The 17829-nt window shown below is 34.2% G+C and overlaps 1 protein-coding gene across 1 annotated transcript in view; it reads left to right on the forward strand.

Annotated features, from left to right (window-relative positions):
* Nucleotides 1–11258: 11258 nt before the first annotated feature.
* Nucleotides 11259–17829, forward strand: part of LOC107193182 (1-phosphatidylinositol 4,5-bisphosphate phosphodiesterase epsilon-1-like) — a gene marked incomplete at both ends in the record, with an annotated part of 68087 nt that continues 61516 nt past the window's right edge. The window contains one exon of the mRNA XM_015582585.1: nt 11259–11486. Within this exon, the coding sequence (XP_015438071.1) occupies nt 11259–11486 (228 nt within the window). The remainder of the gene's footprint in view (nt 11487–17829) is intronic.

Consider the following 17829-nt stretch of genomic DNA (forward strand, 5'->3'; position numbering starts at 1 on the left):
TCCGATAACAATTCGTCCGTAGTTCGGCTCTCGTCGTAATACAATTAGTTAACAAGGGATTCGGTTACGGCGCTTCCGCTAGATAGTATGCGCTGTATGTTACGGTTGAAGGAACCCCGAGAAAATACGCCAGTCCGCTACACGCGGTCACGCCCGTGAATCCGCAGCTTCTCACAGAAGGGGGGGAGGCTGTTCGATGTTCGTTCGCTAAGACTTTTTCCCAATCAAATTACAGAATTCACCTGAGATGAAAGTGGATGGCTTACCGCTATTATAGTCTGCCTTGACGTCGCTCGATACTCCGTCGCACACGCACCCTGGATCGTTAGTATTTCGCACAAATGCTCGCACACTAGACGCTGCTCACAATCGCTTGTAACCGCATAATTCATCGCGAATTTCGGCAGTCAGCCATAACGTTCGGCGGTATCCTCTTCCCCCTTCTACCATTAGGTTCCACGCGTGCGCTGCCGTGAATCTCGCCTCGAGTATTCGCCGGTCTTCAGGAACGCCGCCTTTCGGGAGAGTCCTCGGGCCCTTGAGGGTTTCCCCGCCAATATTGTTGGCTCCCCCGGAGCCAGTCTGAAGTCCGGTTTCTGATTTCCTCAACGCACCTGTGATATCTTGTTTAGGGTGTCTCCCACTACTACCTCCGTTGAGAGTCTCGTACGGAGGGAGGCGCCGCGCCGGGTCACTGCTCCCATGGTCCTGTTCGGTGGTACCGGTGTTCGTTGACGCCGCAGTCGACCGAGCTACTCCGCGATGTAGGCTCCTCCACCGTGGTTCGGCGGTGTGGTCCCCTCGTTGGAGTCGTAGGGTGGTGTCCCTTTTCCCAATGTCCTATTGCGGCTCCTGGTCAGGGTGGGGGAAACCGGTTCCATAGTCGGATGTCGCCTAACGCTCGTGACTGCCATGTAATTGTGCGCAGATGCTCGGCGCGGAAAAGACGCGGTTAGTTGCTATTCAAATATTCGCAATTTCCCGGGATTCCTCTTGAAGCGCTTGTGTGCCGATTGTGTGTGGCGAGCGGTGTTCTGCGGGGCAGAGGGTGGCCCGGTTCCCTCAATAATACGCTCCAAGTTCGAATTTGGGGCGGTCGCGTTACGCTGGTAAAAATACAGCGTAACAATATCTATATACTAAAAAAATTTTTTACAGTTTATAGTATTAATAAAAGTTGCCCAAATATACTAATCAAACTTTGTATTCATTTCTTTGTAATTAATTCCGAAAGAAGTTACATTTTTACCAAATCTAACTGCCTAGTCCCTTAAGATGTGTAAAGAAGAATAGAAAAAGAATTTTTCGGAAGTGTTCAGTAATATTTAAAGTATTTTATTTTGGGTCATCCGCAATCCCAGCGCGTTATATCCGGTTAAAAAAAACAACAGTGTAGTTCTAAGGTTGACAATTCGATTTTTTTAATGCCAACTTGAATAGAGAGTGCTGCCACCAGCAATCTATGTTCGTTGTATTAAAATGTACATTCCTTAACTAGTTCGACCCTATAAGCACTGAAATTTGCATTTCAATGGAGACGACATCCAGTCATGAATATAATCGAGAAGTAAAAAAAGTTTTGTAGATATGTATAAGAATACTTGGGTTACAACAATAGACAGGGTGCAATGAAATTTTAAACCTCGGTTTCCTGCGAATGAAGCGTTGCGTAAAAATATTTATCGGAATTTTCGCAAAAGCTTACATTTACACAAATAAATCATGTCAACCATTAAAATACAACTGAGTGAAAGGGAAGCCTCAATCGGATTTACTCACGTTTTTAGTTTATTCTTATCTCAGTGAAGTTACTTGAAGAAGAATAATGTTTCCATTTGACTTGTGCTTAAAAATTACTGTTTAAAAATCTAAGGTTGTATAAATACCCGCAGACTACTGATAAACGATTCTGATGCGTCTTATACAATACAAAGAAAACATATTAAATATCAGTTTTGAGAACAAATTTTTGCAATTAGGGATTATACTTTCAAATTTGTTTTACACTTATATGATTATAAGCACGCATTACCATTGCGTCCATAGTTGTTGTCATAAATTATAGCATGTACAGGTTATCATTAAACATACTAGTGGCAGGATAACAATTTTAGATACATTTAGTCATATACAATTTTGATATTAATACTGTAAATAAAATATGTTACTACACTTCGACCATATATTTAAGAAAGTCATTTACAGATTATATATTCGTCTATTCAAAGCCTCGTTAGACTCGCTGTCGACTATATTGATACTGCTTAATATGTATAAGGTGATTATTAAACTGCGGATTTTATGCATTTATAGCATAAAGGAGTATATGTGAAATGCAATACATGATAAAACTTACATCAGATTTAATATAATTCTCATTTTGGTCTTAACCCTTTCACTACTACGGGTGACTATAGTCACCCGCCACAAAACAACACCCGCACACGACGGGTGACTATAGTCACCGGTCACAAGATGCCACCTATACACGACGGGTGACTATAGTCACCCGCTCCAAAAATGGAACCAAATGTTAAGATAAATGGTATATGATTATGAAATATAATGGTAAATGATTATGGTATAAAATTATGAACACAAATCATTTTGTTTCGAAAAGTAATGTCACAAAGTCGTTTTTGAGACAAAAGTCTGGCCCCGAATGCTAAAGACTGCGCGCGCTTAATGTTCTCACTTTCGGCACGGCGCTCCGTTCTAGACGAGGTACTCCGCGGCGAGGCCCGCCGTAGCGAAAGGGTTAATACAATAAACTCTCTAGGAGAAGAAATAAGTCTTTAATTCTGCCTTTCTAAATTACTATATAAAATATTATTTTGCTATAAACATCCGCAATTTACAGTAACCCTCGTGCACTGTTCGGATCAATTTGATCTGACACCTGAGGTTTGATTTGTAATTACATTTTTTATTCTAGAAATTTGTAAACTAACTGGACACTAATAACTTAGATATATTATAATTTGGCGGTAGGCAAATATATTTCCTTAATACAAATTTAATTCAGCTCCAATTTAATTTAAGGAACAGTAATTAATGCAATTGTTTATTGAACAGTGCGCGAGAGTTAAAGGTAGAATCCAAATTTTACGTTGACCCTACAAATACAGATTAAAGATACTACCCAAAGTTTGGAAAAAATTACATTTACTTTACAATGATAGTGTTACGCTGTTAACTTAATCTTATAACGTCGAGTGTGACGTTTTCGTAACGTTTGGTTATAATATATCTAACAAAGAAAATAAAAGGTTCATAGAGTTAAGCTAAGGACGAAAGTGACGACCAAAGTTTTAGTAACGTATGAAAAAAGGTAAACCTGACGTTTCTAGATGTGTTTCAGAATTTATATGTTCATAAATATGAATATAAAGAATAAAAAAGGGAAATAAATTGTTTTTCTTAATGTTGCAAGTATTCAATGCATATTTTGATTAGTTGACGTTAACGGTCTCTGTGACAGTCGGTAAAGTAGGTATACCAAATAGTGTCTCTAATTAGGTGTAAAAGTATGCCGGCAGGTGTGTGAGTGTCGCTCTTAATGAACCACGTTTTCTACGCACGTCACGCACGTGGTCAGAGATCCAAAAACCATCGTTGCGAGCAGCTGTATAACAAATCCTTTTTATGTATCTGTTGGTGAGAGACTGTGTTTCGTCTCTCAGCCTGTGTATTCTCAACGAATAAATATCGATTCGTTTTGTGCAATAACAACACTTAAAATGAAAGTTCTGCCGTTATGGGTTAACTATTCGAATGCTCTGATTACACTGTTCAACACATAAAATACCTCATAACCGTTAATATGCGTTCCTGATAGATCTTTATAAGCTAAATACAAATCTGGAAACCGTATTTTCCCAGCCCGTTCAATTTTTGAAAGAAGACGATGCGTTGTGTTTTTACAGTAATAGTTATTCAGTTGCTTTTGTTACGAAATAATTCTCTAGAATATAAATATGTGTAAATAATGATCAAAGTGAAAGGGATACTGAAAAAGCGCCAATTTTTGCTGATATTCATAAATTTATTTTAAAAGCTAAGCATCTAGGAGAAATTTTCATGGCATGCGCTAGAGCATACCTTTCTGCTAATGAAGGTGTCAAGGAAAGTCCCAAAATCTGTTCTGTTTTCAATACAGAAGCAAAATAGTCCTGGAGAACGTTTCCTCTATGACGGCGATACTTTGCCTGTACACGTTTACCACTTCCGTTACGCTGATTAATCGACTACACTGAATAAAGATCAATTATCATTACGATTACATATACATTTGATTAACAATTTGATATTCGAATCTGTCGTGTAAAATTATGAATGGCAAGCAAGGCGACCGCCGTCATTGAATACCACTGTCGCCGCCACGTGTTTTGCTTAATCATTTCGTTTTTCTATTGAAAGCAAAACGGATTTTGTAACATTCCTTGAAACCGTGCTTAGCAGAAAGGTTTACTCTATCGCATGCTGTAGTTAGATTTTCTCCTAGACCCTTAGTTTTGGAAATAAATTGAAAAATATCAGCAAAAATTGGTGCGTTTTCAGTGTGCACTTAATCATCATTTAAACATATTTAGATGTCTACAATATAATAATAATTTACATCATTTTGTTCGGGAGAGTCCGGAGAATTATTTCGTCTGAAAAGCAACTGAATAGTATTACTGTAAAAGCACAACATACCTCCAAAGTTGAAAATTTGCAATTAAAAAAATTGATTACTTCAGAAACTGGACGTGGCTGGGAAGAAACGATTTGCAGATTGGTATTCAGCTCATAATGATCTATCAGAAATGCCTACTGGCAGAAATCGGCGGTTCATTATAAGATAAATGTTTATAACGTAGCTTTCTACCTTGATAAAATAATATATTTCTAAGGTTAAGTACTTGATTACCATTATACACAAAACTTGAGAATGTCGATGCCTTTCTGTACTCAGGCTTAAATCTTATTTTAAATCTCTCGTTTAAAATCACCTTCAAACTATTTTTTTGCTCAAACATCCTTCATTTCGTTCTGAATATTCGTAGAAGTCCATTCTCCCTCCTCTTATGCTGTCAGTGGGTATTCTCTCTTGGTTGCCACGTACCTGTTTTATAACATTGAACGGTAGTCTGGTAACATCGTGGACATTCAACGAGGCACTGTATCCCCGTGTTGCTTTTTGAGAACCGTTAGTGTCCATTCCATGTTATTCTTCAAGAAACTACAGTTTATGACAAATATCGTATTTATGACAATTTATGAGATTCAAGACTTTTCTTTGCTGTTTGAATTTAAATACTGATTCGAATCTGCCAATTGATTTCACAATACCCGAAAATTTAGTTCTGATTCACATCGTAATCCGAATATTTTCCAGTCGAGTATCAGAGACTAACGTCTTCAAAATTCATGAATCCTGTCATAAATTTAACCTGTTGACAAATAATAACACTAATATTATCTTCCGGCTTTAAGGAGATTTACTTATGTAAAAATTTCCATTGAATGATTATTAATTCCTACATTTCCCTTTATCGATTCAAATTAAGTGTATTTCTACAGTTAAGATTTGTAACTGCTCAGCAAACAGTCAATAATATGTTACCCCCACAAGATTTCTTTCGAATGATTGGAAGACGAAAATGAGAAAATACGATTAAACAATTTTGTAAACCTTGGAAGAAACCGTAAATACTTTGGCTTGAAATCTTGGTAGATTTATTAAGGTATAGGGTAAATGTCCGAATTACTGTCAATGTCCCTAATAGTGCAATTTAATTTACTTCATAAAAACTTAACGTATAAAGAAATTTCTACAACAAATTTTATTATTAGATTGGGACTCTTATTGACATAGGATTAAAGAAATACATGTACTTGTATGTGCATGGTGTTTCAAAATTAATCTTAAAAAAATGAAAGTGCAATCGGAGCGTAAAAAACGCGACGACCTAAGTAGGAAGTGATGGTGAAATCATACTAAAGAAATAGTCATAATTTTACTATTCAACTTATATCTATTGTACCAAATTGTTAAAGTATAAAAAAATTACTTTAATTTTTAAGGTGACAGTTATAGAAACAGTGGGATTGCTCGTAGGTTTTAAATAATTTTAACTAGTTCTTCATATTTAATGTATAAAACTATTTTTTTTTTAATAACTCAGATGTTAAATAATATTATGTTCCTAACTGAGACGATTTTTAAGTTAAACGACAGGTGCAATGATTAAATCAAATTACGCTACAATCTTAAGGTGACAGTAATTGCGACATCTACCCTACAGAGCGTGGTAAAATTCGTGGTACAAGGAAGAAGAGAGTAATTCCTGATGAAAAATTAACTAAAATTGTAGAATAATTTCTTATCGTATAAAGCTTCGTTTTAAAAAAAAAAACGTCTAGGAAATTTCATCGAGTATGCCTATATTCGTGCTGACAATGAGTACAAACGGAATGTAATGAACTGATGCGTGAATCAAGGCGGGCAAAAATCTTACAAAGACCAGTTACCAAAAAAGCATATATTTATATTATATTAATGTTACTTTTTTCATAAATTAAAGGATACACAGTATCTTCATTACTTCTTATGAAATATTTAATCTAAAATTGCGTAGCCATCTTGAAAACAATATTCATTAATTAAAATAATCAATTTTTTCTATGACCTCTGTTTTTTCTCGCAACAGCTGTAATTGTTTAAGTACACCATCGAATAATTTTTGTATAGATTCCTGTGGTATATTTTGCCATCCACTTTTTCGAACTTTCGAAAAGCTCGTTCATTTTTCATTTCCTTTCCTTCCCTTGTCTGTTCCAGGTATGTAATCCGAAAAATGTTCGATAATCTCGTAGTCGGTACATTGTACTAGCCATGTCACGAAAAACAATATTTTTTCGTGTTCTATATGATATAAATAATCTTTTACTAGCTTTGCTGTATGTTTTAGATAATTATCATCTTGTAAAATAGAAGTGTCATTAATTAATCTTCTTCCAGATGCTATTGCATAGCGTCCCAATATTTCACGATATCCTATATCCGTCCATTTATGTATTTTTGGACGATGCCTTAGATGAAAAAATTGTATTCAACACTTACGATTTATTTTACCATGGGAAACCATCCCGTTCTCACTAGTACCACAAATTTTTCACCCTGTATACATACTAAAAGAGTGTTAAAAAGCATTTGTGGGACATAAATGAACGATTAAAATAATGTGTGCGATGAAGACATAGAACAATTTGTGTAAATAAATTAAAGTGAGTCAATAAGTTATTGTCCAGTTTACATCATCTTCTTTTACGAATGTATTTTTCTACGTAAACAACAGTCACCATTTCTCATGTATATGTATTCCATTCAACGATATTCTTACTTTCTCGTCTGTTCACTGTTCACTATCGTAATTGCTCGCGGAAATTAAATTTAAATAATCTATTCGTCTGTCTATTTTGCAATTAAATTAGGAAAGTCTTTATGGTTTACCCTAATACCTTAAAATATAGTGTATATAATGGTATATTATAATATATAATAAAATATCCCATATGAATTAAAGCAGAAAAAGAATGTTTTTAAATAATCGAGTAGTGGATAAACAAAAAGATTCTGAATTGCCCCAAGACTCGTTGGCCTATACTGCACTTGCCAGAAATTTCTTGAGACACATCGCTGATGTACTATTGTATGCACAGGAAAACTCACAAACAAACCTCTTCTTACCTACTCATCGCGGAATGTCTTGCATGTAAGTCGTGTGTTGGATGCTTTACTGGTAAGTACCATGGTCTAGACAGAGAAATAGTTGAGCTGTCGAGGTTGGTAAAGGGCTATTCCTACCACATCATTGGAATAGCCCGTGGCTCTATCTCCAGTCTCCTCGTTCCGTTGTCACTCCACTCCACTATTACGTTTGAACGATGGAAGGCGCGACCTGCAAAGATCCCAGTATATCACATACATAGAACATCTCTGCCCAACGTGTTATTTATTCTCTGATGCATAACTCTGAATGGAGAGTTTATCTATTTGTATAAATGTATTGAGTGGATTCGAGAAGTCTCTACACGAGACTGCGAAAGTTGAAACACGAAAAATAGGTGGATTTCTTACCATTACCACACTGGAAACGTCCATTATGTCACTTTGATAAGGGCTAAAGCTTTTCAATAGTGTGGCCAATTTTTTCCTTAGAATTCATTACTGATCAAGTCGGTTGAATCGAAGTAATTATCAATATAATTTAATGGGTATGTAGGCTTTATGTTATTTTATCAATGGGGTATTCAACCGTTGCTTAAAGAAGTGCCAAACAAGAATTATTGAGAATTAATGAAATTTTTCAAAATTGAGTGAGACTTTTGACAGAGCAACAAGCAGTACTTTTGTATGCATTTAATAATTGAATGGCTGGCAATTGAATCACTTTTACTGGCATCTTCATTTTCAACTACTTTTGCTTAGTTGTTCCTCTTGTAAACTTCAAGTTCACTCAGAATCAGTGAATCTATACACTTGCAATGACAAAATCAATCATTTTTGCTTCATACCTACATTTTCTCATAGTCCGATTAACTATTTAGGGGTATGCGAGTAGTCGTAATTTACAAGCTAAGCTGAACTCGGTTCGATTGCTCGAGTCGGGTCGAGCGTTTGAATTTCCCGAGCTACTTGAAATCAACGAATTGTTTGAAAAAAACGCGAGCTACTTGAAAAACTCAAACGGCTCGAATATTCGAGCGCTCATAAGACTGATTTACTTGAAAATGAATTTTCAACTCGAAAATTTTCGAATTACTCGAATATATTCATAAATATTCGAACTGCCACAATTACTCGAATATTTATCTATTTATATTGTACAATTTTCGTAAATCAGAGTTTCATTATTTGCGTTTGTTTCAGGGATACAAATGTTACCTTTTATTTTTTAAATGAAACTGCAGTATTTTTAATATTTTTTATTAGTGTATATGCAAGTGGTAAGAAACATAGGAAATTGAATATTGAAAAATGTTTTTTTTCTTAGGCGAATATGAAAATTCTTTTAAAATAAACATTATGGGTAAGTAAATAGGATCTTCATTGACAGTTGCAAAAACCTTGGTTAAATAGTACATTGTATTTATATTCCACATTCATGGTACAGTTACAGAATTCGAGAAAAAATACACATTCAATATTATCTACCGTATTACAATTCTTTAGACGACAAATAGGTAGCATCAATTTATAGAACAAACTTAGTATAAAACTAAATATAAAAAAGGTAAAATTTAGAATTTATGTATTCTAGTTTACGTAAGCAAAACTGCATATGTACCGGATGAATTTGTAAAACTGACTTCGTTTGGTACGAAACCTTATATTGATAAAGTTTATTTGACACTTTGGCGACCTATTTTTTAAAATCGCCACCCATTCTACGTTTTCAAATTCTGTCTGTATTGCTTGGATAAATTCAAAATTTGCAACATATCGATGGTACCATTTGATCAATTTAAATATTTAAATACCATTGTACCGATGCAGATAAATACTACGATCCAAATGACTTTTAAGTGATTTTATATTGATTATAATTATTTAAAGAAAATTATAGTAATGTACAGGGTGTTAACAAAAGTGTGACACACGTTCACAAGGTGGATACTACATGCAAAACCAAGACGAAATAGCGTTCGTGGCTTCTTTTCCGAGTTATTAATTATTAAAAACGTCCCACATTTTTATTAACACCCTGTATATTACATTGCACTGAAGATTACATTACGAATATATTTTCACAATTGAACTGTTTTTGTAATAATATTTTTTTATCTACCAAACACTTTGTAGTACTAGAATTTCTTATATCATATTTACATGAAATTTTATAATACCTGTGAAATGTGATGGTCAATTTAATAAAAGACATGTTCACAAATTGGAGACATGAATGAAGAGCACTGTTCCCTGAAATTAGATTCATTAGGCTCTTCTTCAACAAATTCAATACTTTCCTCGTTCATACGAGTCGAACCTCAATCTGGTTGAATTTAGCGAACTGCCTTTTAAGGTAGAAATATCTCGAATAGGGAGTATTCTAGAGACTAACCATACTAATGAGTTTCATGTAATAAATATTACCACATTAAAATAGATTTATAGTATCCGAGACTTTATGCAGGTCATTCCAATAACTTTTATTTACTTGGGCCAACAAGTTTTCGAAATTGTGAATAATTTTGAAATTATTCCAATTGGTATGATTTAACTAAATATTCCGATGAATATGTTGCATTAATAACGAAATGAACGGTTTCAAATAATCTAGTAATTTGAAACATTCATGTTTATCAACTCCTAATATTGTATATATTACAGAAATATTATCATACATATAAAAATGAATTAAATTTCTAATTAAAAAATTAGTTTCGATAGGTTTAATATAGTTCGATCCATACATTTGTGGAGTTTTTCGAATCGATGCTCTGTCACCACAAGAAGGTCGTCAAAAATCTGTTTTACTTACTACGTTGAAAATACCCTTCCTTTACTAATTATCAACCAAGTAATTATCTCAAAAATAAGGATAGGACAATAAAAATCACTCATCATACCTCTTCACCGATAAAGGTCCCCTATCCTGTGTCCTATGCAATACCAAAACTAATAACAGACTACATCATCCTGCAGTGCAGAAAGTATTTTATCCATAGACAACAATTCAACATTAAGCCAAGCATCGAAGACAAATTGAATGAAAACAATTCAGGGACCAGTCAATTATTTAAAACATATCAACATATACTGTCAATCATCTGTGAATACATATCGTTATGTTAACAATGATGTCGCTGATAAGTCAGTTTAGTGGTTGATACAGCCATAAATAACAGAGAGATAAGAAAGTATAATGAAATACGAAAAATTCAGTAATACCGGAACCATCAAATCTGTCAAAAACGCAGATTTCTGAGTTCTCCTTCCACAATTACCAAAATAAGAAAGATGTTTTCGCCAGGATTTATATCGACCTTTAATTTCGTATACATTTAATACACATTGTACTAAATTGAATTATATTACTCTATTACATAATTTAATTTAGCACAGGTTTATTCAACGGTGGTGGTTCTATTGTCATTAAAAATTGTTGAAAAGACTTTTTGAAATATCACCTAAGACATTGTGAAATTTATGTACTGTTATACCTGATATGTTTTAAAAATATTAATAAAATCCTTGTATTTCTGTTAAGCACCGACATGCTCGAGGAAGGGATGCAACCACTGGTTCGCTTCATCGCACCCTGAGCATTCATACGACCGCAATCGAACAAACCTACATGGCCGAAGAATGCGACGAGAACGACTATCACCTCGATCTCGATACCTACAAACCGGTGCAGCCAATCACGACCGATCATGGAGTTGCATTATTCCCTGCTGCTGCACCGCACACCGGCATGGATTTGCATCTTCTGCAGGTAAAATGTTCTTCTTGTGAGACGATTTACGGAAAACTGTGATCATTCACATAATGTACATAAGAATTATTTGTTACTTTATTAGGTGTACCAATAAGTAATTCACTCTTTTCCTTCATGAATTGGGAACGTGATATAACCATCGGGCGTTGTTCATCAAACAATTGCATTAATATTCCTCGAATTAAATACAGCCTGAATTTAAAGTCGAATTAACGAAATCTTTCCTTGTCGCTGAATTATAATATATATGAGCTATTTGGTTTTAAATTAACGTATAAATGCTTATAAGAGAAAATATAATTAATAATCAAACATTGACTTCCGGTCAAGTTGACCCGAACAGTGCACGAGGATTAGATCCAAAACATTTTCAAGCTCTTTTCTTTTTTCTTTTTTTAAATGGTGAAAGTTACTGAAGAATGCAAATAGATATTATTAGAACAGAATAAACTTTCGATTTCCTAAGACAAAGATATTAAACTTAACAATACATGGGGTATTATTTATTGGTATACCTAGTAACAGTAATAAATTAAATGGTGTATGGTTGTCTAGATTGTTACCAAGATTTTCTAGTCTGAAAAACATAGTTTAAATGTAAGTTTAATGTGCACGAGTGAGCATGAACCTATTTATGTTTAAATTCGCATGATTTCACTGTAAGAAAATTAATGTATGTGTGCTTGTACTTTAGTTTAAATCAGTGTACAAATTACTCGTAATGATAAATACGTGTAATGTGAATTATTAATAAAGTGTATGGAACTGTGCGGCATATTGTAAGAAGAAATCTAATTTATGAAGACATATTTATAAAAAAAGAAATGAAAGAAATTACGAAAAAATATTTTACGATTTACTTTTATTTACTCCCAAATATTTTCATTGTAAATCACACACTAACAGAATAATACTGTCCCTCAATCCAATATTTATCAAACTTTAATTTCCGCTGTGACCTCCTTCCCAGCTTCATATGATGTAAACCTACAGTAATATCAATATTTGTACCCATAATATAATGAAGTCTGGAGTCTACAGGATTTTAAATTTAATTCACTTGAATTAACTCACAATTTCTGTATGTATTACGATTCTAGAGAATCGAATAAGAGACATCGTAATTGTATGAGATGATTGTTGCCTGGCTTCTCAAAAATACGAGCCGTCTTCTTTCGAAATTGCTATAAATCCATTTGCAGCAATGACTCAACTTACTTATCTTTACGACTGTATTTTCATTTTTTTCATATTATCTTTTTATTAAACTTATATTAAAGTTCGCAGAAATGTATATCAAATGTTTACATTCGATTATATACCTGTATTGTTTTTACTAGAATCATTATTATTACTTTAATTGAAGTATAAATCTAAATTACGTATTTGTCACATTTTTGACAATGTATTAATTTTTTAAAGTAATATTAGTCCATTTACGGTTAATGGAAATACTGTTTTACTTACAGAATATTTATGAACATGGCCACATAATAAAATTAAACATGTCAGGAATCTTAAAAGTATGAAACACGCTTATTGTTATCTGCGTTTAACGATATTTTTAAATAGGTTAAAATACGAAACATTAAATAACTCAATATAAATAAAAGTGGACTTGCACCACTTAACCAAAAAGGCGGTTTATATTTTGTTCGTGAAAAGTATTCGATTTTACCATTGAGGAACACGTGAGGAAAACAGCCTTTACCCAAAAAATGTTAAAATATCATATTACAAACAGTTACGAACAACATTTTTTGAAAATGTCGCGAAGCTCCGAATATAAAATACAAGTGATTGCCCGATGTAAAATGTTGTCAAATGCAATCACTTAAGCATCAAATATACATCGTCTGAATACGGTTATGATGAAACATCACAAAATCAATGCTCAAAAGTTCAAACAAATAATTTTGCTTATCATTTTTTAAATCAATGTTCGATTTCATATATCGATTGCGAAATACAACCTTTTTATTTGTTGTTTCTGCTTTTATAAACTATATACACTTTAACCGTTTTCATCATCTTTTTGAAACCCTTTTTAATCAAAATTTCATTATTTTAACTCGATATATACTTGCGTGTAAAATAGTTTCTTCACACTTTTAAAAAAAAATTAGTTTCACATATAAATTTTCTATGAAATATACATATGTAATCAATAATACACTCTTTTGTCTATCACTTTCTCCTATATGTCAATAATTTTTCTATCCTACTCTTGTAATATTTTTGTGTCTTTCTTTTTTAAATTCGACCACATGTACATATTCTTATTTTCTCTGTATTTTTAATTCATTTCCAGTTATAAAAATTTTATAAGGTTCAAAATAAATCGAAGTCAGAAAATAACGTCCATGGTTCCCACCGTGACAATCAAAGTGTAGGGTAAGTATACGTCAAATACGTCCCTTCCAAAGATTTTTGGACATATTTTAGACATATTTGAACTCTGGCCGTCACAGTGGAAACCATAGACCTTGTTCCAACTCTACAACACCTGCGAATAATCGAGCAACGTAACTTATGTTTAAGTCACCGGGAAAACTTCAAACGCAAATAACTCAAAAACTTGAGTATCTGCCCCCATGGGGCGGAGGGGGGCGGGGTGGAGGAGAGTGATTTGTAAAGAGGAAGAAGTCTACTACATGTCCGAAAAGTTTCATTAAAATGGGTGACCCAAAGTTGAATTCCTTATTAGAAGTGTGTCGTTTATCATTGCCGTGCTGTAAACCGATTTCTTTCCCAGACACTGGTCATACTCGTTTTTCTTCCATTACTGGCTTTAAACAAATTATTTTTGAAGAATATTTGTGGAGAATAACTGTCTAGCTGTTTGATAGCAATTTATAATAGCGAATATATTGTTCAACCTAAACGGTTATCTAAAACTTAGTACAGTAAAAGTAAAAGGACTAACAAAGTTTAGTGATACTTTTTGTTTTATTTTAAACCCAAGAGAAGTCTTAATAGAGTAAACAAGTTCCTGCTTAAAGCCAGTCACTGTATATTACTCCATAAATATCTACGTACATGTATCTCATCAATCTTCAAACTCGATTTCCTCGAAAACGAAACCTTGTAGGAAGAAATTTTATACCATATTTTTTTCTTACTTTTTCACGTAGAATCACCCCATTTCCAGTTATAATACGATTTCCGACTGACTCTCGACGTTTAAGGCAGAAGTTGTTAAAAATAATATTTACGGATTTAGTCGTGTCACGTCGAGCCATGTTCCTACGTAAACAGCTACGATGCGAACCTTGAAAAAAAAGTGGGTGCGCATAAAGACACGACCTTACCCCTCGGATGATTTCAAAATATTAATGTCCCAGCGTCCAGCTATTTTCCTAGTTGCCGGCCGTGCTGTAGTACTAAGATAAAAGCCGTGGTCGGTATAATTTTGCCTACGCTTCAAAAGGATTTCAAAGGGGCCAACCTTACTGGGCTGCACCTGCGTATGTCTCATAGAAATTCACGTGGAAGCTGGGGGAGAGATAGAGATACAGTGACAAGAGGGGGGAGGGGGAGATCTACGAATGAGAAGGGAAGCAGCCAGAAATGAAAAGGATTAAAGGTGAAAGACGTTGGATAAACGTGAGAGGATGGTAGAAAGGCAGAACCAGGTCATCCTTTCGAAGAAAGTGCTCTTTCTGTTAATTGGCCGCGTTTATCATAAAAGGAGGAATTGACCGTAACGGTATTTTAATATTCAGGTGACTCGTAATGATCAATTTTTCGACAATACATTCGGAATTTTTTATTTTATTATTTTCCGTTAAGGTTTTTATTTCACGTGAATAAGAAGTTTTAATTATTTACAAGAACAAAGAACTTATAAATCCATGTGGTCAATAAACTGCGTGTTATTCGTCAATATATTCAATTCAATTCACCCTTCAATAATATTCGTGTACATATGTATGTTATTCTAATATTACACTAATTGACCTCCGATGCATATACATATATGTGCAGTATATTTTTAATCTGTAATGGAATATTATCGGTTAGCTTTAACAATCAGAAGAGCTCGTGAATGATCGAAGATATTTACACTCAAATTTAACATAAGAATCTCTTTACGCTATTAATTCACAATTTTACTTGCACTTTAATTTCTTTGTTGTGTTGTTTTCATTTCGGTAGCTTATCCGTATAATTCAGATTTATATTTCGAGAGAGATAATTTAATATAAATATATGATATATAACAGTAAGAAAACTTGTTACAAACAAAAAGAAGATTACTTTACATCACTTAACCTTTACAATACCAAGTATTTTTTGTTAAATGGACTTTATGCCCAAGTAATAAAATCCTATAATGTCTTACAAAAACTTTACATTTCGAATATATTAGCGAATAAAGGGTTTTAAATAAAGTATTGTATTCAAATTACAAATTTTTTTTTAATTGTAAATATAGAACTTGTTTCAAAATGGGATTTTAGGCAATTGTTTGCCTAATAACAAATCCAAGAGGCAGAGTACTCCTACAAAGTTTACGAACAAATAAACTAAGACACATAAGCACTGGTAAACCCACGTACTGGCCGATTGACCTAAATAAAATACCAGACCTACTTAACTTTTTCATCACCAATAGTCTTCCACCACGCTATATTCAAATTCACTCCTGTACAGACCTCTCGTCTGATTACTCACCAGTCATTGCGACCTTAAATGCATCCATAGTTGACACTCGGTCACAGCAAACCATCCAGAATAAATACACAAACTGGACACTCTCTCGCGAACTTGCCAACGCTTCAACTACAGCCAGCCTCCCATTAAAAACAGAGTATGACGTAGAAGAAGCAAGAGAATATTTAACACATCGTATAGTTGAAGCAGCCAAATCCGCAACACCTACAATAGTGCATCCTTCCCAAGCCGAAAACCCTGACTTTATTATGAAACAGATTGCCGAAAAGAGGAAGATAAGACGAACGTGGCAAAACCTTAGATCTCCCGCTGACAAAAGACTACTGAATAGAGCAACTAGAAAACTCAATCGACTACTGGTGGCATACAAAAATGAATCCTTTAACGAGTATTTAAACAACTTGTCACCAACAGGAGCCACCGACTATTCCCTCTGGAAGGCAACTGAAAGGATTACAAAGCCACAAGAAAAAATCCCACCTATTCGAAACCTGCAAGGATGCTGGGCCAAGGAGTTCTCAGGAAAAGGCAGATGCATTTGGCATCTATCTAGTTGAAGTATTCAAATCATTTCCCTCAAATTCTCAATCGGTGGAAGTTGAAATACAAGAATACTTGCAAACTCCCCACCCGCTATCTCCACCCATCAAACCGTTCACAACCGAAGAAGTCAGAATCTCGATATGTACTGGAATAAACCCTAAAAAGGTCCCTGGAGACGACTTAATCACAAGTAAAATAGTTAAAGAGCTTTCTAAAAAAAGTATCGCATTATTAACTTCAATATTCAATGCCGCACTACGCATCGGTCATTTTCCTAACCAGTGGAAAATTTCAAATATCATAATGATAAACAAACCTGGTAAAGTCCCACGCGAAATATCATCATATCGCCCTATCAGCCTTTTACCAATATTTTCAAAGTTATTCGAAAAATTGTTGTTGGAACGTATAGAACCTGTATTAACGGAATTGAATTTAATATCAGAACAACAATTCGGCTTTAGGAAACAGCACTCTACTGCGGATATACGAACTCCTACAAAAGCAACCGTAGCCACATTTACCGATGACATAGCAATACTTGCCTCTCACGACGACCCCTCAGAAACTACTAAAAACTGCAGGAATACCTAAACAATATAGCAAGCTGGCTCAAAAAGTGGAACATACACGTAAATGCAAACAAATCGGTTCATACGACTTTCATTCTACATAAAAATACATGTCCTCCAGTGAAGCTAAACGATATAATAATCCCACAAAAAGAATCAGTTAAATATCTGGGTATGAGCGTTGACAGAAGATTAACATGGAAAAAACATGTACAAATAAAATGTGCCCAGCTTAAGATAACAGCGAAAAAATTGTACTGGCTGTTCGGAGGATATTCGAAATTAAGACTAGAAAACAAACTATTGATATACAAGATTATTCTCAAACCTATCTGGACCTACGGTATCGAGCTATAGGGAACGGCCTCCAATTCGAATATAGAAATTCTGCAAAGATTTCAATCTAAAATTCTCCGCATCATATGTAATACCCCATGGTACATACGTCTCTAATGACATAATACACAACAACCTGACAATGTCTACAGTTAAATAAGAGATTTCAAGGTACAGCAAACGTCATATACAACAGTTATCACAACATAAAA

This window comes from Dufourea novaeangliae, unplaced genomic scaffold (assembly GCF_001272555.1).
Source record: "Dufourea novaeangliae isolate 0120121106 unplaced genomic scaffold, ASM127255v1 scaffold681, whole genome shotgun sequence".
NCBI lineage: Eukaryota > Metazoa > Arthropoda > Insecta > Hymenoptera > Halictidae > Dufourea > Dufourea novaeangliae.